This window comes from Lepisma saccharinum, chromosome 1 (assembly GCF_977018435.1).
Source record: "Lepisma saccharinum chromosome 1, izLepSacc3.1, whole genome shotgun sequence".
NCBI classification, from domain to species: Eukaryota; Metazoa; Arthropoda; class Insecta; order Zygentoma; family Lepismatidae; genus Lepisma; species Lepisma saccharinum.
Window position 1 is genome coordinate 120,288,359 of NC_139229.1, and position 23,311 is coordinate 120,311,669.

The 23,311-nt window shown below is 36.8% G+C and overlaps 1 protein-coding gene across 3 annotated transcripts in view; it reads left to right on the forward strand.

Moving 5' to 3' along the window:
* Positions 1–23,311, forward strand: part of LOC146000375 (uncharacterized) — a 62,198-nt gene that overhangs the window by 23,922 nt on the left and 14,965 nt on the right. Inside the window, exons 2-6 of one of the 3 annotated variants that reach the window (XM_083137938.1) lie at positions 4,963–5,173; positions 12,515–12,638; positions 15,084–15,212; positions 21,706–21,751; positions 22,762–22,852. In XM_083137938.1, the coding sequence (XP_082994064.1) occupies positions 4,963–5,173; positions 12,515–12,638; positions 15,084–15,212; positions 21,706–21,751; positions 22,762–22,852 (601 nt within the window). Of the gene's footprint in view, positions 1–4,962; positions 5,174–12,514; positions 12,639–15,083; positions 15,213–21,705; positions 21,752–22,761; positions 22,853–23,311 lie in introns of those variants that run through there. The other 2 variants (XM_083137947.1, XM_083137957.1) reach the window with 2 other exon arrangements.

Consider the following 23,311-nt stretch of genomic DNA (forward strand, 5'->3'; position numbering starts at 1 on the left):
TTCCAACATCATCAAGCATGACACCCCTTCGAGCCTCATGTCCGCAGTATGCAGAATGCCTTGTCAGTGCAAAGAGGGAATACTTGCGTAAAGTACATTTTACATTCTCTTTTTGCCAATAAATATGACTACAGAACTGCAGTGCTAATTACTTTCACAATCATTTTCACTATTCTGCAATACTTTCTTTGTCTTCTATCACTGAAAAATCCCTTGTCGATGGGAGGTGTGGATGCTTGCGTAAGGTACTTTGTTCAGCTTTTTTCGCCAATAAATTGCACTTTTCGGAACAGTGCTAATTGCTTTCACAAAAGTACAAATTTACTGTAACAATCAATTCTGCAATAATTCACCTTTCTCCTGTGAAACTGAAAAAATCATTCAATATTGAACTGAAGCTGAACCTTTTTCTTGTCACACATTGTCACTTGACAATGAAGAATGAAAGCAGCTAAGGACTGGTCCAGAAACGAACACATGCTGCACAAATTGAGAAAGGGAAGAAATTGCAGAAGTAGGTACCCTATGTTTTGACATCATCAGGAGTGTGCATGATCAAATGCATCCTGTAATTTAAAATCCACCATTTACTCGGTTGTGCTAATACAGATGAGAAATGATTTATGTATGATATCCAGGAACATGGATTTTTGAGGGTTGCAAAAGAAAGTTTTCTCAACACTGGTGATCAAGCAATCCCCATGACAGTTTTTGCGGCATTGTCAGGCCACCATTGCAGAGTCCTTTTTTCTTTGTTTTCAACCGTTTCATCAAAAGTTGTGAAATATTTGGCCAGCAGTGAACAGAAGAGTTCCCATCTGTTGTAGGATAATGCAAGGACCTTCTGGCGTAAACTGATGCAGATAGGCATTGAGGTCTTGTCCAGGCCGTCAGTGTTTCACCCATGTGCTCTAATGCGGCAAGCTTGAAAATGCCTTCCAGCAGTTTGTTGCTTTTCCCAGTTTTTACCATGATGGCATAAACTCACTGTTACCTAGTTGGCAAAATTGTTTATTTATTTATTTATTTACTCAGAGTTTCAGATACAGTCTTATTTGGCCATTTTACACTGAAACAACATAAAGTAGAAACAAATAATAACAAAAGATAAAAAAACAATAACAAGATGGGATAGATTTACATGTTCTTCGTCAGTAATATACAAAAGTTACGTTCTGGAAGGAATATATCTACATTCAGGGGAAGTTTGTTGTAGATTTCTGGGAGCCTGTAAAACAAGGAGCGTTGTAGAAGGGATAGCCTAGTGGTTGGGTTGTGGAAGAGTTGCAGGTTGCGCGTTAGCTTTTGGGGTACCCTAAGTGAGAATTCACTGATTAGGAGATCTGTTCTGATTTTGCCATTTATTATTTTGTATAAAAATTTCATGTCAGCTAGATCACGACGAAAGGATGGAGTGTGAATATTCAGAGCAGCCATGGTGTCTGATTTGGATACATGTCGAAAGGAAGGTATTCTATGGCGAACAATTGCAAGAAAGAAACTGAGAACAGAATCTATTCTGGTGAGATTGGTTTTTGAGGCCATTGCCCAAATTGGGGAACAGTATTCAAGGATGGGCGAGATGAAAGATTTAAAGAATAAAGCAAGAGATGATGGGTTTTGAATTTCGCTAAATCTGTATAGAAGACCGAGAAGGCGCATGGCTTTTTTAGTGGTAGCAATAATATGATAATTAAAAGTGAGTTTTTCATCCATGATAATACCTAGGTCCTTTTGGGTGGAAACGTTTTGGATTGGTTTGTTTTCAATAGTATAAGTAGACACCACTTTGTTCTTTTTTAGGGAATAAGTAAGGAAAGAGCATTTCTGAGGGTTTAGTTCTAAATTCCACTGACGACACCACTTAACAAGTTCTGTGAGAGCATTTTGAAGAATCATCATGTCATGATGCGATGAGATCTCCTTAAAGAGTTTACAATCATCCGCAAACAAAAGTATATTGATAGGGAGGGAGGACAGTTTTTCAGGGAGGTCATCCATGTACAGAAGGAATAGGAGCGGCCCTAAGACACTCCCCTGGGGAACTCCAGACAAAACGGGAAGAAACTTAGAAGAGGTACCTGAAAGAACAACACGTTGTTTACGCTCATGGAGGTAGTCCTGGAGTAAAGAGAGAAATTTGCCATGGATGTTAAATCTGGATGATAATTTATGAAGGAGAAATTTATGATTAATTTTGTCAAAGGCTTTCGAAATGTCCAAATATATAGTGTCAAGTTGGGAGTTATTATCAATAGCTCTGGCAGCATGCGAAAGTAAGACGGAAAGATTTGTTAGGCAAGAGCTGCCTGGAAGAAAACCATGTTGTGCTGTGTTGATATATGGTGACGTAAACTGAAGTAACCTGTTTTTGATGATTTTTTCACAAATAATTGATAGTGGCGATAGAAGCGAGATTGGTCTATAGGATTTTACACATTTTTTATCTCCAGTTTTGTGAATGGGCACAATGTTGGCCCGTTTGAAGTTTTTAGGAAACACACCCTTAGAGAAACATTTGTTGAGTAAGGCAGACAGAGGAAGAGCCAAGGAGTTGGCAGTTTTACGTAGGAATATTGTGGGGATTTCATCTGGACCTAGGGACCGGTGGAGGGGCAATGAAGCGAGAAGGTATTTTACTTCCTCGGGGGATGTTTTGATTGAAGATAGTGTGTGAGGACAGACAGCATTTAAGTGAGGGAGAGGGTCGGAAAGTAAGGGAGGTGAGAAGTTCTGATGAAAAAAAACATTAAAAAGTTCGGCTCTTTCTTCTCCACTAGCAATATCAGTATTATGAACAATTTCTTTAGGTATAACTGGGCTTTGTTTTCTTGAATTTAGTAAAGTGAAGAATCTCTTAGGGTTTGTAGTACATTCGGTTGTTATGTTATTTATATGTTCACTATATTTTTTTCTGAGTAGGTATTTTGAATGACGTCTGATGTCACAATAGGTACCGTGAGTGTGAACATTAGGGTGCTGCTTCCATAGGTACCAAGCCTGTTTTTTATTTTTTAACACAAAGAGAACTTCTCTGTCGAACCAGACGGGGTATTTGGTAGATCTCGGTCTCGCAGTGGGCACGAAGTCCTTTATCGTGGCATGCAGAATTTCGACAAAGTTCTCAACGGCTTCGTTCACTTTCTCTTCCATCAGCAAAAACCAAGGGTAGACATTGAGCGCCCGCTGGATGGCATTCCATGGAGCTTTTCGCCATAGGTGGTGGGGGCGTTGGTTCTGCTTGACTGATTCCTTGTCTTTCTTCGTGGTAGGCAGGTGCATTGTGACGTCGAGTGAGTCATGGTCGGAGGTTAGAAGATTTTTTCCTGTAGTTACCTGCATATTAGGCAGGGTTGCCAGTACATAGTCAAGGTTACTGTCACCACGTGTTTTATGCAAGTTGAACTGGTTTAACCCTATTCCGTGAATGAACGTATCAATAAACCACTGATCATTTTGGCAGTTTATAGTTCCCGTATTTGGGCTTTCCCAATTGATGGACAGGTTGAAATCACCAAATAGCATAATATCACCACTTGTCATTGCTGCTAATACCGAATCCCTGCAGGCTTCTAGGATGGAAATAGGAGAGTTCTTATGTGGGCGATAATACGATCCAATTAGAAGTTTTTTGTTTTTTTGAAAATTGAGTTCTATCCAAATAATTTCACAGTCTTTGATTAGGTCTCTTCGTATTTTACAATTCCATTTAACATTAACGCAGATCATCACTCCTCCACCACGACGACTTGCACGGTCATTTCTAAATACATTGAAATGCTTTAAAAATGGTAATTCACTATCCATCACCGTGTTGTTTAGCCAAGTTTCGGTGAAAACTAAGCAGTCATATTGCAGTAGCTCGCTTAAGTGAATGTCACAGTCAGAAAGTTTGTTTTTTAAACTTTGCACGTTCTGGTAATACACGGAAAAAACAGTATCATTTCCTTGGGAGGGTCCCGGGTTGACATGGATGTCACCGCACAAGAGCACGAGGCACAAGAGGTGAAAGTAACCGAGAGTGGATCGCTTACCTCGCGGTCGTTGGTCCTCTGACGTCCGTAGTCCCATCATGGCTGCGGTCAGGCCAGAAGAAGTTCCAGCGGCCGGAAAAAGAAAGTTCCTATATCCTATTTTCCACGTCTCCAATAATGAGCCACTATTGACCATAGTTACATTAGAGTTCTGATTCACACGTACGTGGTATTGAAAAACACAAATGAAGCACAACACCAAGAAAATAAAACCACAATTTGCAGAGCGAAGAAACACGCTCCCAGTACTATCCGCCATGTTGGTTCCAATAGTGTTTACTTTTCTATTGGTGGTTGAGCAGAGTTATGACATTTTAATATTTTCATTCTAAATGGCCACTTATTTTCTCTGAGCTAGTAATTGCGAACATTTAAAAGTTTATCAATAAGGTTATTGGTCCCACTAGATTATGCATCAGGTCATCGTATCATTGATGGTAATATAGAGCTTATGATGATTTTTTTCACACATTCTCTGATTTTTCTGTATAGAGCATATGATTTTTTTTCACACATTCTGTTTTATCCTGTTTTTTGTTGACAGTGTGCCTTTATCAGTTCTTCAGTTAAATGTAATCACTTAGTCACAGGCAGACATGAACACTTTAAAAAACTAGGTACAATAAAAAAATTACCTCTTGCATCACATGGTGGTCTTCATGAAGGGGGGGCTGTAGAATAACTAGCACAGCAAAGTCACAGGGCTTTCCCATGCTCAAAAGAATCTTCGATGACCCAAAATTAAATTATGGACAACTAGTGACTGGAATTTATCATAGTGTGAGAACTGTAATAGCACCCTGGGTGGCTGTGGGATTGTTATGATCTAAACACTTTTCTTACAGAAAGTAATGTATTTGTATGTTTTAGATTGTAAAATATGTTTTTCATATGTGTATCTGATTATTTTCCTTAATTGAGAGACCAGTTCACAGTTATGCATTAATACAGCTATAGTGTACATGCACCGCTTCTATATGTTTCATTCGTTTACTCAATTTCACCGAAATTCAATTGCTGCTGCTGCTTTGTTTCTTGCCGCTAAAGTGGAGGAGCAACCTCGTAAACTGGAACATGTTATTAAAGTGGCACACATATGTCTTCACAGAGACCAGGCACCCCTCGACACAAAGTCGGAGGTAAGTAGAATACATTTTAAAATAGAGATACTAGCTTATTTTAGTGAGACAAAGAATGCCTCAAAGAAATTTTTAAAAATATGAAAGGTAGGGAAAGTAATGGTCATTCAGAATGGGTTAAAAAAAACTACAACATCTGTACAACTTCCTTATGGTGGATAATTTCTGCAAGGTTTGTAGGATGACAGGATGACATGCTCTTGGTTCCACTTTAGTTTCTCCATATTTATATACTACCGCGTCTCTCTTTTCCCAATTATGAATTACATACTATGTTCTAAATAATAATAATAATGAAGTGCTGTAAAGCTAAGACAATCAAACAAAACCTGCCTTATCTATTTATTTAAGATATTTCTTCATGTTAAAAAAATTATACAATATACAGGGAGGTTATTTCAGTCGTTCACCGCCAGCGGTTCGGCCGTTCGGCGGACTCTTCATGCAACAGGTCCCGGCAAATTGCGTTCAGGAAGTCCGTAACAGAAACCGCTTGTTTTGTAATGTTTCCACTTTTCACAATTACAGTTACAATTACAATTGAAATAAGCACGTACCTTGTCGCAAGGATGCTGGAAAAGGTGTCCTCCCAAATACAAATATTTCTGGCACCTTATTTCTGACAGAAAATCTTAGATTAGACATCGTTACTTTATCGTCAGTTGTCAGAAAGGGAAGACAGCATCCCGGCGCATAAAGCAAACCGAAAGCGTAAAATGATATTTAAAAGTAATAATAATGATGATCACTAACCTCCTGTGTTATAAGAGATGTTGAAAATGACCTCCTTTAACAGCAATACAACACGTTTCTTAGGTTCAAGAGATCCTGTTTATCGTAATTCCCTGACCACTTTTCTGCAAGAATTCGTTTTCACGTAATTATCGTACATAAAAACTCTCTGTTCAAGACTATATTTGTTTAACGACATAACTAATGAATGAATAACAATTAACACACAATAAAGCACTGGCCATGAGTAGCACATTACAATAACACAGTATAAGCAACACGTGTACTGATAAACGCAAACAGAAGTGAACATGAACGTACACTGACGTCTGGTAGCCGACAGTGTTGCTAACCATTTTTCGGCAATGTCCCTACAGACGTAGTCAAAATGTCCCTACAACTGACCAAATGTCCCTACGCCAAGTAAAGCGACTAAAAAAATTATCACCTCATGAGCATGCAAAACAGAAGATAAAATATACACATTTACTTCCACAATTAATGAAGGAGCGAATTTACATTTGCCTATCCTCGTACCTGGAAGCGGCCCTGGCGCCTACCCAGCGTCGAATAACATGGGTACCTGGGGGAAACCCTGGGGGATAAAGGCGGTCAGGGGCGTTATGCTGATCACATCACCCCCACTCACGACCGGATCAAGAAAGTGTGGGGCGTTACCCTCACACCCCCTATACGCCTTCATGGCGTGGTGCTAGGCACAGGGGAACACTTTACCTTTTTTGTACCTGAATGGTTCGTGGGGCTATCCGTCAATGGTTTGTTGGGCTACCCGTTTTTCGAGCCCAAATTTTAACTATGTTTGCCTTGCCTAACCTAACTTAACTTAACTTAACCTAACCTTACCGAGAATGCTCAGTGGGGCTATTCCTGAATGGTTTTGCGGTAATTGTGATTACGAACCGATAAAAAAATATTTTTTTCGTAGCACTTTAACATCATCGAGGACGCCATTTTAGTATCCTGCAATTTTATGATTGATGTAATGTTGCCAAATTTACCTGTAATGAAATCAGTTCTTCTACATCGTGATTGTCGCTGTCACATGTAAGCACGTTCTTTGGGCAATATACTGAAATGAATAAGTTTATTAATTAGCCCTCCTGCACACTCCACCTAACAATCTGTATAACATTAACAACTTTTTTACTGTTCTCTTCCGCTATTCTTACACAATCCATGCTCTCCAAGTATGAAATAAACAGTGTGGCAACGCTGTAGACAGCGTAACTAATTGTAATTTGTTCATATCAACAAATATGGCTACCATACTTGTATACGGAGAATCATTGCGAGAATTGAAATGCTTATTTTACAACTTCTACACGTTAATTAACATTTTTCCCCCCTCACCCCAACATGTTAACTTGAGATAAATCATCACGAATAATTATTTCGTGAGTATTAGACGTAGCATAGAAATTACAGAAGGGTCCGGTATTGTAAATTCTTGCCTTAATGAATAATAGGGGTGTGCGGGACAGAATTTTTTGGGTCGGGACGGGATCGGGACGGTATTTTTTTTAAATCCCGACATTCGGGACTGAAAAATTTGCAATTTCCCGACCAAGTCGGAAAATTTTCGGGACGGGAAATGTTCGAAATTTCCCGAAGCACTGGAAATCTCGAATTTTACAAGTCATTTTCACTTTAAGTGATTGTTTTTGCATTTCTAGAATAAAAACTTACAATTTTCGATAAGTTCCAGAAACTTACAAGGCAGAAAACGTCGAGAATTAACGACTTTTTAAAGTAAAGGATCCCGCACACCCCTAATGAATAACGTTGAGTCGTTTACTGTTGATTATGTTATTTGAAGTCATACATGCTGCTGCTGTGCAGAGATAGATGTTGGTTGGTGATGCTGTATTTCCTGCAGTCTTTAACAATTCTGGTCCCATTTTATTTCCCTTTTTTGTTTTTGTATCACTTAACATTGAAAATATTATTTCCGTTTCCGCTTTAGAATGTGGCAATGTTAGCACTATTTTCGCAAGAGTGGAAATGTTTTCAAAAAGGAACTTGCCTTGAAAGTTTTTAGTAACCGATAACATGTTCCAAAATTCTGATGGAGATTTGTTAGTTACTTCTTTTTTCTCCTCTTCGCTAAAGTATCCAGATAAACTAATTCATAAAATGTCATTTACCAAGATTGAAAAAAGTACCTACGTTTTCCCTCATTTGGCAAAATCTGTCCCTACGTTCCTACCCGAGCGAAATTTAGTGAAAAGTCCCTATGCTTAGGGACATGTCCCTACGGTTGGCATCACTGCCGACACGTGCAGTATGAAGCGCCCTCTCGCGGCTGACAACTCACCCAACCCCCGATAAGCTGCCGGCGCTGTCGTGACAACTGAGGATAAAGTAGCGATGACTAATCTAAGATTAGATGTCAGAAATAAGGTGCCAGAAATATTTGTATTTGGGACAAGGTACGTGCTTATTTCAATTGTAATTGTAACTGTAATTGTGAAAAGTGGAAACATTAGAAAACAAGCGGTTTCTGTTACGATAATTACGTGAAAACGAATTCTTGCAGAAAAGTGGTCAGGGAATTACGATAGACAGGATCTCTTGAACCTAAGAAACGTGTTGTATTGCTGTTAAAGGAGGTCATTTTCAACATCTCTTATAACACAGGAGGTTAGTGATCATCATTATTATTACTTTTAAATATCATTTTACGCTTTCGGTTTGCTTTATGCGCCGGGATGCTGTCTTCGCTTTCTGACAAATGACGATAAAGTAACGATGTCTAATCTAAGATTTTCTGTCAGAAATAAGGTGCCAGAAATATTTGTATTTGGGAGGACACCTTTTCCAGCATCCTTGCGACAAGGTACGTGCTTATTTCAATTGTAATTGTAACTGTAATTGTGAAAAGTGGAAACATTACAAAACAAGCGGTTTCTGTTACGGACTTCCTGAACGCAATTTGCCGGGACCTGTTGCATGAAGAGTCCGCCGAACGGCCGAACCGCTGGCGGTGAACGACTGAAATAACCTCCCTGTACATGTTAAGCTATGTTCTTCTTAAAGGTTCGCATAACCCCTTTTTGTAGATGCATAATGTAACACAGTTATTTTTAGTGGATTTCATTTTATCTGACGTTTCGTCCTGGTTTCCCAGCACTTTTCAAGCTATGTATATCTTGGTGTAGCTTGAAAAAGTTCTGGGGAACCAGGATGAAACGTCATATATAAAATAAAATAAAAACCACTAAAATAAATGTGTTAGATTATTTTGCATCTGCATGTCAAGAAATCAAAGAAAGTATGAAAATATGAAGGCATTGTAATGAAACTTGCCTAACCCATTCATATAAGCATTTTCGTAGGTGAATAATATTTCACAGTAAAGGACACAAATGAACAGAACATGGAATGCAAACACATTTTATTTGCATAATAATGGCATATGATTTTTAAGATTGCTGCACTAGTCTGTTGTCCAGACAAGAGTGGATTTCCCTTGCCTCCCCCCTCCCCCTTCTAGACATTCATGGTAGCATGTGTATGTATAATGTAGCAAATTCTAATGATGTAGAACAAGACACATTAATAATGACGAGACTAACGTCCAGCAATTGGAAATTGGACAGACATTAGTGTCAGCAAGTTGCTGCATAATGAGAACTGTGTTTTATAAGTATTTGAGTGCATACATGATAGAAAAGGGCCAAGATTGTCATAATAGTACCAAAACATCTCACAAAAAAGTTAAGCCAATTTGAAGGATTTCTACGGCACTTTGTACTTGGTAGAGAGTCTGAAGAAGACCTTGCTAGAAGGTTGAAACATTACGTTTAGTTTTATGTTTTAAAATAAAATAAATTTCTGCCTTGGTCAGCATATTGAGTTTTTCATATCATGGAAACAAGTCTTCACTTGAGATAATGTGTTATTTACATTTCCCATTAAAATTATAGTATGAACATTGTTTCTATAAATAAATGGGTTTTATGTATAATGTCTATGAATAAATGATTTTGGGGCATTCCAGCATTGTGTGTGACATTTTACACACAAAATTTAAGGTTTTAGACATGAGATTGGATTAAAATATTCATAGTTAACTGATTTCATAGAATTAAGAATTACTTTGTGGTGTCTTGCTAATAAATGAAAAACTTGAATATGATGAAATATGCTGAATGCATGAAAAGCATTAACAAAAGTGCATTATACGTGTGACGCTTTAAAAATGTAGCAAAACTTGATATCATTTGCCTGTAAAGCATATAGGCTGAAACTTTTATTGGTGAAATGTGTAAGTTATATCCATTCACAAACATCTAAACCTTAATGCAATTAGAAACAACAATAATTTCCATCTTAATTCATTTTGTTATTTACATGGAGTAGGACCACTTTATGTGGAATGCCCCTTTGGCATGTGCACATACATACATACACAGATAAATATATTTCTGTGTGTGTCTCTCTCTATGTGTGTACAGGGGATCCATGAATGTGGAAACACCCATGTGAAACCAACACCGACAAGGAAACATGCTTCAAATGCCCCAATACATGATAAGGGGGCTTCCCACATCATTCATATTGCTGATGCTCTGGGGGACTACTTTGAGGGTTCATAGAGTGAATATCTGTGCTCCTCTTTTGTTACTGTAATGCTAATGTATTCTTTCTGATTAATGTAGAATGATGCTGTCCTTTATGGATGTTTGCTCGTTTCCCTATCCCATCCCTAGAGCACACGATCTGCATTGTCCGTATTCCATGGTAACATATGAGGAGGTACACAAAAAAAACTGGAATCATAATGTTGTGTGGATTACCGATGTAGTTACGGCTTGTGCCGCTAGGTGTCATTAGTATGGGATATCTTGCATTAATCTGCAAGTTGGCATTATTCTGTGCTGAGCGGTTCGTTCGTGGTGTTGCGGCAAGAGTCTGGCAATTTCTGAATGATTGTTGAGATGGCGGACCACAAGGAGCAAAGGACCTGTCTTAAATTTTGTTTCTTGTTGGGAAAAACAGCTGCTGAGACCGTTGTTATGCTTCGCCAAGCTTTTAATGAAGCTGCTTTGGGAAAGACACAAGTCTACGAGTGGTTTTCCCGGTTCAAAGATGGCGACATGTTAACTGAAGACTTGCCAAGGCCTGGCCGTCCATCGACAGGCAGAAATGAAGAAAACATTGGAAAAGTTCGAGATGCCGTTAATGAAGATTGTCGAAAGACCATCGAGCAAATTTCTGAAGAAGTGGAGTTGTCCTGGAGTACCTTGGAGTACTTCCTGGAGTGTGCGACAGAAGCGTCCAGAACTGTGGAGAAGTGGAATGTGGTTACTGTACCATGACAACCACCCCAGCCCACACGCCCATATCAGTGCGACAGTTCTTGGCAAAGAACAACATGCTGCTTGTGCACCATCCCCCGTACTCACCCGATTTAACACCCTGTGACCTTTTTTTTTGTTCCCGCGGATGAAGAGGAATGTGAAAGGGAAGCAATTCCATTACGTCAATGAGGTCAAAGACATTATGTACAAAACCTTGAAGAGTATTTCGCCAGAGGAGTTTCAAAACTGTATTCAAGAGTGGGAAAAACATTGGGACAATTGCATTAAAGCACATGGGCAATACTTTTAAGGTGACGAGTAGACATGCTTACCTGAATGTACCATAACGGACCTTAAAGTTCGTGGGATCTTAGGAATACCTAAACTGTTAACCAATTAATCAATGGGTGATGTAAATTACTCATCATTCATCCTCTGATGAGACCACTCGTCATTGGCATGACGAGTTAACGCTTGGCAATGCGAAAGGTACAAAATCACACTAAAGAACTAGACTACAGAAAAGACAATGGTCACTCGTTGGGTTTTGTGAACCGTTGAACCTGAATCATGGCTCGGTGTTAGGATAATTACCTGTCTATCTGAAGTATTAAGCTGAATCAAATAAGCGAAGTCCTCTGTAAGCTTCTCCAATTCGTCGACCAAAGCGTCGTTCCACTTCTGACCTACTGCCTTGCTGACCACCTCTTCTCTCTCAACTCAATCCTAAAAGTCAGTCCCCTCTCAGCTTGTCTCACCTCTATATTACTAGGCCATCGAGCTCTTCCTCTATGCCGAATCGTGTTATTAATTGCCACCATGCAAACCGCTGACTCTATAACCAGAAGTATTACCTGTTTCCTGAATGCTCAGGAGGTTTGCATGGCACAACACAATGCATTGTAAACATGCCTCAGAGGTTGAGACAACGGAGAAAAACAAGTGAATGCCCTGGTCAACATGAAGCGTTCAGAGAGACTTAAATAAAATAAACATATAATCTTAGGGATTGATACGGTACCTACATGTACATGTACGGTCAAAATAAAACAAGGTGACAAAATTCCAGTTTTTTTTGGGTACCTCCTCGTACGCTGCCCCCTTCCAGTTGAATATTTCCATTTTTCGTGCTGGTCCTGCACCTTTGTGAAAAATAATAGTTGCCATGTCTTATGCTTCAACGGCCTGTATGATGTCCATCTATATTGTAAGTTACAGCAGAAATATGTGGATTCTGTTTGTGCTTTCAATACAATGTTTGTCATTAAACTATTTTTATTTGCAGCAATATCTGGAGCAAGCACAGGAACTTGTGGTCAACGAAAATATATTGCTACAAACTCTTGGGTTTGACGTAGCAATAGATCACCCCCACACTCATGTAGTCAGATGTTGCCACCTGGTAAGAGGTAAGTTTTCAAGTCATCTTGTGGAAAGAGTGAAGCTTGAGGTATAGTATACAGTTTAATAATTTAAAATTAATAGTGTAGTTACTGTCTTCAGTTGTTTCTTTTGAAAATTTAGAATTTTTATTTATGGAAATGATCTCCATACCATACAAGTAAATTCTGCATGCTGCTGTAAGGTAGAGCATGAACATGAAAATGTACATTTATATATTTTTTTTTAATTATGTATCTAATGTGTATATTATATGTAATTGATTTGTAGTTCAACTGCTGGTGGTGGTGATGTCTGCAATATTCAGCATTTTATTTTATTTTCCATTAGTCTTACTTAATATGTTGTAACATGAATGTGTTTCAAATTAAGAGCAAAGTGTGATTCTAGATTCCAAATGGTGTAGCTGTTATGGTTGCTGTGTATGATTTAATGTTTTGTTTTAGGGTATTTTAGTACTGGACATTTACATCGTTTTTTTGTTGCTTAAGTGAACATTTTACATAGGCTTTTTTCTATGTGAAGGTTCATATGTATGTTATTTTTATGAATTCAAAACTGCTTTACTCACTAATCAGTTTATACATAGTTCCTTGTGTGTATGCGTTTGTGGTTAAATGTTTGTGCCAAGGTACAGTAAACTAACCAATTATGACAGTTCTTCAGGTGAGAGATTGCGTTGAATATATAATGTTATGTTACTTCATTTCTATCTGTAACAGCATGGGGAATTGGTATGGTGGTGTTATTATTTTCAAATATCTTTATTAAAATTGAACGTAAATATAAGATTAAAAGTAATTCCTTATTATTTGAAACTGAATCAATTTCAAATTGAGCCCTTGATTTCATACATATGCAATTTATTGATATTGTATTGAAAATCTGTTTTGAATATAATGAAATACTATTCTAGAGGCCACATATCCTGCATAGTATGCATGCACAATTGCCTCTATTCTCTTCTGATATTGTGCGACAAATATAAGTTTCATATCTTATTGATTATCTCATGTCAGAATACATGAATATTTGAAATCATAACTCTTGATAGATTGCTATGGGATAGTTGCAATAAAATATCCATGTTCTAACATTTATGTCTATTCCGAAATAAACTTTCAATGGCCACAATGTTCAAGCAAAGGTAGGAGTATCAGCATCTGTACGTGTTAAAAGTAATACTGTTCAGCCCTAACAAATATACATCTAAATGAATAAACAGACAGTATGTTCCAGTTGTCTCTAAAAACGAAACTGCACACATTTCATTGCAAATTTAATTATGGTCAAAATTCTTACACCACAGGCTACTTTATGTAGTCATCACCAATTTTACTGCTCTTACCATACACAGAAACAAGCTTTGATGGACTATTGTCGAAGAAATTTGCTGCTCTATTCTTTGCATTGAGTACAAGTATCCATTTGCACTGTGCAACTTGCTGTTGTTTTATTGTGCAAGTGCAGATTTCTTCAACAAGGGTTTACAAAAGCTTGAAACATTTTGTGGATAGGCATCAACAAAGCAAAATAAAAAATGTGATACCCCTTCCCCAACTAAAATTTGAAAGGAAAGTATATCATGAAAGTGTTAAACATGGTCTAAATTCATTTAGATGTAAAATAATATAATATATTTTTCAAGATTTTTTTTTATTTCTGCAGCATTTCATCCTAGTTTCCCAGAACTTTCTCAAGAAAAACACACAATTTCACAGGACTAGTCACTTTACGCTTGTGGGAGTACATGTGAGGTTGCGTGTTTATCTTGTCTTGAGAAAGTTCTGGGAAACCAGGACAAAGCATCGCGGGAAAAATAAGAAAACCTTGAAATAACCGTATTATATTATTTTGCATCTACAAGAAGAAGCTATGTGAACCTTTAAGATGAACCTAGATTATTCATCTAGATTGAAAGTTGTGAACATAGTCATTTAACCCATAGTACACTTTTACAGTGAAGTGACAACTGACAAAAGAGTGCAAGTGTATGCAGCATGTGAAAGGTTACAGTTGATTGACTCATTTTAAATTAATATGCGTCACTTATTGCTTAATTGCAAAATGATCATAAGGCACATGCAAATTTTTTATTTCATAGTTATGTGTGGGGAGGGAGGAATACTCACCCTAGTTTTTATTGCAATTTTCTCTACTGCAAGTAATTTTTCTGGGCAAGTTTTTCAGGACATGTATCAGTACATTATTCAATACATGTAGGATGATGATATTAATATTTATTTTGAATTTAGGCAGTAGTAAAATAAAAACAATATATTAGTGTTCATTGTACCTCTTTAATTGTTTGAAGGTTTATTATTATTATTGAAGGGTGGTAAAAATTATAAAAAGTACTTGTCAAAAAGCAAGAACGTTGCTTTGAAGAAAGATGGTGTATATCTACCATTGTTTATTTTCTTTGTTTTTTACTTTGGGTCGTGGCTCCACAGAACTGTTGCTCAATTTCACACATGGGGTGAAATCTATCCCAAGCTCCCCCTTACCACCTCTACCGATGAAACGACAATCAGAGGACTGCATGCAAAAGCAAAGACCAGTGGTAGGGACTATAACAACAGGTAGGTTCAGAAAAGAAAACAGCTCAGGTGAAAGTGTGGCCAATGTTAGAACAGTTATTATCTCTTGGGATGGGAAGTGCCCCAGTGCGTGTATTTCAATGTTGGAAGTATGCAAACATAATTAGTAGATCATAACATGAATGCATAATGAAGACAAAACCTAAATGGTTCACAGCTCTTTTTATTTCAAAGTAACTTTTAAATATCCGGGAAATGAACTGGAAAATCATGAATAAGTTGTGCAAACTTGAAAAACATAAAATCAATTAAATGTAGATGTTAATTATGTTTTCATTAAGGAATTCAGATCAAAGGGAACAATTAATTTTTATATATTTTTCAGTAATGCGAAGAAATCAAAATGTAAGCATGTTTGTTCACTAACTGAATAACCATACCAAAGTTCTTTATGTCCTTTCATTTTGCACTCTAAATTTTAAATGTTCGACTTTTATATACAAAGTATTTTTATGTTGCAACTACAATAAACACAATGGAGATTACCACCTGAATATGTTGAAAGTTTTTGCCACCAAATGATGTGGGTTTAAGTCCTACCTAGTGTGTTGACATCCCTCTGTGTTTGTTTTTGCATGTATTGTAGGAGAACAACATTAAATAACCAAAATACAAAAACATTTTGAGGAGTTGGCGAGTATGTATGTAGAGATTATTTATATTTTCTAATACAACAAATAGAAATATCAACAGATTTTGCATACTAATAGTGGCAAATAATCTTGTATGCTTGATGAAGTCCATACCTCTATAACAAGCTATTCACCTTGTACCGTGCATGTATTATTTGCTCTCACAAAACAAGGTGACGAGCTCGTTTCCTGCAGGTGGGCTGACATCACATTAAATGGGTAACTGGTTCCAATTCCTTTGCTCTTCATACGTTGAAAATTTGAAAATTATTTGGAATACCTTTCACTGAAAACATCAGTAGAGTAATTGATTGTAGAAATCTGTTTAATTTTTAGAGTTGAATCAATATCCAATAGTGACCAATACTTTTCTCGAGAAATTTGCTTAACTTATCGGTTTATCAGTACAATTGCCAATAGTTTTACCATCATGAAGTTCACACAAGTAGCCTTTAATTTAGTGCAAAATTCTGACATTTTGCTATTTTTTATGAATGTACAGGCATAATTCATGCACCCACGTTTTGTAAAGAAATTTTCAAAATGTAGTTTATTTTTTGATGGCAAATTCATTCCTGTATAGTCACTTGATTACACACTTTAATTATGGAGGGGAGTGAACATTGTATCATCATCATCATCATCATCATCCTTTGCCATTTCCTCCTGCCTCCGGCTGGGTCGGCATAGAAGTCGAGCCTCTCCATTTCTTCCTGGTCTCCTCTTTCCATGGTTTTCCAATCTTGTCCTCTTCTCCTAACACACTCCGCTATCTGCTTTTTCCACCGACATCTTGATCTCTCCCTTGGCCTTATTCCTATGTTAAGCTCTTACTGGTAGTCTTTCTGCATCCATCCTCTTCATGTGTCCGAACCATTTCAGCTGTGCCTGATCTATCCTGTCCTGAAGCTTCACCACACCCACTGTCTGTCAGATCTCCTCATTCCTGATTCTATCCATTCTAGTCTTCCCCAATATACTCCTTAAAAATTTCATCTCCACTGCCTGCATCCTTCTTTTCTCTCTCCGTCATTGTCCAAGTCCAACGTTGTATGTATTTTTTATTCATTCAGTGTTCAAGCATTGACAGGAAATGTTAATAGCATCAGTATTGGTTCAAAGTGTTATCAATCCTGGCCTGGGTATGGGTGTCCCTTCATCCTCTTCATCAGGGTTAGCCAAAACCAAAAGTGGTAGAAAAGCAACTCTAAATAACAAAAATCACATCAAAGTGTTACCCTCATTCAATCCTTGTTATTGTTTTATCTCGCTAAAATCCAGGATAAAACACACACACCAAACAGGTTTGCTAATTGAAATATGTTTGTGTGTTTCTGTTTTCATCTTGCAATTTTCTTGAGTAGTCCAGGGTACTTTCTGGCTTGTGGCAATCCACTTAAATTTGAGGCGGTTATATGTTATTTTTGGTGTTTTCTGATTCTTACACACTTTTCCTGTTTTTAATTTTCATTGGATTTTTAAAGCAAGCCAAATGTAAATAATAATTTTGGCAATTTACTTTCTTCAGAACTAATTCTCAGGTTTTGGTTTCTTTGTTTAATTCTCCCAAATGACCCTAAAATATAATGTATGGTGCATGTATTTCATTAAATATCTCTTTACTATATAAACTGAGTAAGATATTTTAAAAAAAAACATCAAAATGCTGTCTTAATTTTGGGGGTTAAAAACCTTTTTGTAAATATAATTTATTTTTAATTGACTTTTTCTTTTCATGTTAAGGAAGCAATATGATTGACTGAAATTTGGGGTTGTCCATAAATTGTGTACAGCTACAGTTTTTTTTCTGTAGTTCTTTTCAGCTAATATTTCTATAGCATATAACTGATATAGTAATTCAGAGTTAAATTTTGCAATTTTCTGTACATAATTTATAGATGCCCCCACAATTTTGCTATATTTGCATAGAAACATTATGATTGTTGATGTAAGTATTGAATATGTTAGTAAATAGTTTTGTGTGTAGAAAAATAAGTCATGCAGCATAAATGTACACTGTGTAATGTAGTTGGGATGAAGTTAGAAGAGAGAATTTGCTGTTGTAGGGAGTGATATGTCAGTTTTATACAATGTATGGCCCATTTCATTGCTGCAATGGAGGCAGAAACAAAACATGTTTTTTCAATGTGTGAGTACATTTTTTAAAAGAATTACGAAAGTATGTGATTGTCATGATATTTTTCAATAGTGCATCTCCTCCAATGTCGCAGTATAATTGCTTATGATCTTGTCATTCTATTATCATACAACACATGCTTTATTGGTATTTTTGGTAGTTGATAATTGTAAAGCATAACTTGCTTTTCATTTATGAACTATTTACTTTTTATTTCTTGTGACTTGGCACTCTCGCACATTACACCATGAAATGTTTGAAAATTCTCTAAATCCTTTCAGGGTTCATATCAGACACAAATGTTTCCCATGATGTCCCTGCTTAAGCAACTCTGATTCTCAACCCCAGCCTTCCATCCATAGTATTAGGGGGGGAGGGGAGCTGCATAAGTAAATGGAGCATGGTGCTGATCAAATCACTTCTACTTATGACTGATACTGAAATTGTGTTTAGTTCTTATCTCCCTATTTGCCACCTAGGCACAATGCAATTTTGCAGAGAATACTACTGCCCTAGTTTTGCAGCTTTTAAATCCTGTTAATTTCACCATCTTACAATCTTCAGGATAAGCTTAATAAATGGTATTTCATATGCTCATAATCAGTAGGGAACGGAACTTTATGTGCTAAAAAACTTGCAAATTTTTTTTTTGTGTGTCATAAATGTTGAAATATGTGATAAAACAGGAAAATATGTGACAAAAATAAAAAAACATTTGGTAACAAAACAAAATATTACATGCATTTTAAACACCTGAAATCAGTTTCTAAATGCTTACCTCTTAGCGATCTATTTTTTGGAAGAGTTGCAGTGGATCACCATAGTTTTTCCAAATTCTCCATTGTAAATCTGTGACGATTATCTTTAAAAAGCATCTTATATTGTGAGAAAGATCGCTCCACGTCACAAGAAACAATTCTTGCATATTTGAAGCACAAAATGTCACTAACGCTGAAGTTTTCCAAAGCTTCCTCTTCCTCACCTTCCAAAACATGTGCAATTTGGCACAAAGTTTGAAAACCTTGGTTTTTCCCAAAAATGTCTGTACATTTAGACATTAGCACTTGCGCGTTAGATCCAGTGAGTTCTTTCAGTTTCGTTTCTACTATACGGACTTCACCCACAGAAGCTGCCAAAGTGTTTGTGGATGATTCAAGCTTTCGTATGGAATTAGAGAAAAAGGACAGGTTTGTTGATAAGTATGCCAATTCGACTTTTAAGGAAGGATCCTTCAACAGTTCTTGCAGAATTTCTATAGACAAGATCATTTACAACAGATACAATTTTTTCAAAGTACCGGGCATAATATACAGCTGCATCCAACCAAGTGCTCCATCGCGTAACTACAGATGTAAGGGGAAGGGGAACCTCAGGACATTTTTGTTTAAAAATGTCTATTCTTCTAGGCGACTTTGTAAAAACTTTCTTCCCATTTGAAACCATTTTATCGACATTGGGATAAAGAGCTCTTACCTTTTCACATATTCTATGCAACGCATGAGCCACACATGTGACGTGCACCATTTTGGGGTAGCTATCGGCAAGGCCTACTGCAGCTTTTTTCAGCATCTGTCACGAGGAGAACAACATGGTCAAATTTTATGCCTTTCGGCTACAATAGCTGCATTTCTTTGTTAAAAAGCCTTGTTACTATCGTTACGTATGTAGCCCCAGCTAGCTCTCTACACACTAACAAATAATTTTTCGTTGAGAAATTTTCGTCGTTATTTAGTGCTCCCACAATCACGTTTCCCACTTTTCTACCGGTGGAGTCTAGTTTCGTCAGTACATACCCAAATATTTTGATGTGCACATTGCGAACGAATATGTTGTAAGGTTTGCTCATAACACCTGTGCAGGTACGTTTTTTGCAACTTTGAGTCGTCAGGCGGTTCAAAGTTCGTATATTTCGTGAATCAGGGTTCTTTTAATTTGAACAGTGGAATATCTGCGGACACAAAAGCTTTGCACAAGTCCATTGAAAAAGCGGACAATTTTGACTTTTCCCCAGATATATATGGAGTTTGTTGCACAATAAGTGCCGCTCAAACGTGAAGAAGCAACAACATGTTTGTTGCTACCTAAATGCTGCGTAACTTACAAACATTGGTCAGCTGCGATAGATTTACCACACTGTTGGCAAAATAACACTTTGCCATCAGTTGAAAACACATCCTTATATTCTTTACAAAACTGTTGCAAACGAGATGAAACACTTGCCTTAACTTTTGGCATATCGCACGAGAAAACACTGCTGCACAAACCCCGAATCAGAACATGACAACTGCAAAAACACACTCGAAGCTCTGCATTACGTTGTACGCTTGCCTCATCTGGGTAATATTTTCCCCCAATAGGATCGTAGGCAAGGTGCCAGAAGTCTACCAGGGAGCATGTTCAAAGACAAACAAACCTAGCACACTCGACATGAAAGAGGTGCGGAGAATAAACATTTTTCCTTCGAGAATTTCGAGGTAGCTGAAGTCAATGATCGATTTTATGTATTTTAAATGAGAATTATGTAAAATAAAATTTTCTGTGTTGGCATATAAGGCTATGATCAGAATTTTGGCAAAAACGAGGGGGGTCTATCTTATCGCAGAAAAAACATTTGTTTACCTAAAGTTCCGTTCCCTAATAATATAATCAGTCACCATCTTACCGTGTTGCTGTAAATAATGATCTTCATATTTTGTCTCTTTCCTTTGAATGATAGGTTGTGAGTCTTGCAATGGGCAACTCTCTTTCCTAAGAACTTCCTATCTGATACCTACTGTACTTTCTACAATTGAGTAATGTTTCGACATTTATAATGGACATCAATTCCATATGTTAAGCAGGACTTCAGTTCACTGATAAGTCCTCTGTACATTTTGGAGACACTTTAAGTATTGAATTTTGTGGTTGCTTTTCAAAGTGTGTTATAGAAAATTCATTGAGCTTATTTGCATTCAAGGGGTACTAGGTTTGGATCCCACTTGAAATTGTAGCTCCATTTCCTATTAGCCTATCTGTGCATATAGTGGACATGAAACAAAAACTCAAACTCTTTGAGCTTGTTAACAAATGCATGTTCAGTAATGTAAAGTAAAACTAGTTGTAGACCACAGAGAAAAGTGTGTTTCACAACTTTCCTTCCATTACTTTGTTTTAGATGTCAGTGCATCCTATGTGGTATGCAATCTTTTATACTGTACTTGTAATTTTTTGTTTTATTGTTTATAAGGGTACAGATTGTGGGTGTCACAAGCCCTTCTTATGCCAACTGTACATTTATAATATGTAAAAAAAAATGTGCTGACATTATAGCTATTCCACTGAGCATGTATGTGATTGTTAATAAAATTCAAATAATTATTTGACACAAGTAACCCCTTGTATTCAAACAATTGAAATAATCCTTCAGAATTTCATTATTTTAAAATTGCCAGTGGATAAAGTAAACTAAAGCCAACAAACCTCAAAGCAATAATGTTTAAGATTTTCTACCTTCATCGGAATGAACTGGGCCAAGTGCATGTTAGCATATGTTACGTATTAATGTGTGTGCATTGTTGAATGGCAGTTTGGCAACACTGCTAACATGAGTGCTTTCTCTTCCCGGTAACCCTGCTGCTCCGGTCCCCATGTGGAGGGGACGGAGCTGGGTGGGTGACCAAATGCAATTTGCTGCCATCTGCTTCAATGGAATTATTCAACGCTCCAGCCAGCAAGGATCTGGCGCAGACGTCCTACTTTATGGCTTCAAACAGGTGGTGCATTTGTTCGTAACTTGAATAAGTTCAACCCAGTAAATTTGAGCAAATAGAGAAGAAAAAACCATAATGCAACCATCCTGTGAGAAGCAATTTTTTTTTTATTTATTACCAACATTATAGACACGAATGAGCAAACATTTCAAGAATTAATTTTAAAAAGTGGGAAAAATTCTCTTCTAAACTTTTGCTCCCTAGTATGTTATAGAAAGTATTCAGTAAGTAAGATCAAAAATAATTGTTATTTCTGTGTGAAAGTAAAAATGTGTGCATTTAAGACTTTTTAGGTCAGATTTTTCATTAAAATTTCTTGTAATTTTCTCTAAAGGGAGGGGAGAGAAGTGTTACAGAAGAGAACGATTTCATCCCCCACTTCTTCAACCCTTGGAAACCTAGCCAGCTAAAACTTGACTGCAGCATTAATAACAGTGATGTGCATTATGGTTTATTATGTTTGAATTTTCTTTAAAAAAGTGCAGGAGCACAAATTTACTGTAAAAGTTTTTAATTTTTTCAAGATTTGTTTTTAAGAGTTTTTTTGTTAATTCAACTAATCACTTGATCAGTTTCGATTGCTTGCAGGAATTCATCTATCATATCAGCTAGATGAGCACAGTACATGGGAAAATAACAAATTTTGCATTAACCAACGTTTTGGCAAAAAAAATATTTTGTACGTTCATTTTCTGGAGAAATTGTTTGTCCCAGTGTAGTGTGTAGCTCTGTCATGTATCGAGACTGAAGAAGATTTGAAGCTGAAAAATTATTAGTCATCGTGTAAGATTTTCTGTGCAAAATTTATTGTAATTTTTTCGCTATTAGAATTTTGTTCAAATTCAATGTAAACATTAAAGTTGCAGCATCAAAATTGCAGATGTACAGTAAGGATCAGACTTTCGCAGACTTAACGTGGTTAAACATTCCCATGCTTTCCATTGATATTTCAATAAGCATGTGTAAACTTGGTGTGTTCACTCACTAACAATTATTTCAATTTTCTCTTGCAGCTTACACTTGACAACGATGTGCCTGCAATACAAGCCAACAATTGTGGCTTGTTTTTGCATACACCTAGCATGCAAATGGTCAAATTGGGAGGTAAGTACATTTATTATTTTCCTAGTTGGTAATGATATTTTATAGATGATTTTCCTTGTGTGTTGTATGTACAGTGGAACCTCGATTTTATGTTTTTCAGGGGACCAAGCTGAATAAACTTGAAATGCGGGAAAATGTAAATTTGAGGAAAATTTATTAACATTTTACTATGTTGGGACCATCAAGATTGAATGTATGATGCGGGGGAAATGTGAAGTTGGGATTCCACTGTACATCTCAGCCTGACCACAGATATTCTGGAAATTATATGTTACCATTGTTGCTTTCTAAAGCTGAATACATTCTGACACCAATCAATTGATCATTAAAACCCAGGTTTTTATGTAGCATTAACTTATAAATTATATAGCTAATTATGGTGAAATAAGGAACTCCAAAACATAATTTTGCACTCATTTATATCCTAGCTTTTTGATAAGACAATGTAATTTACAAACA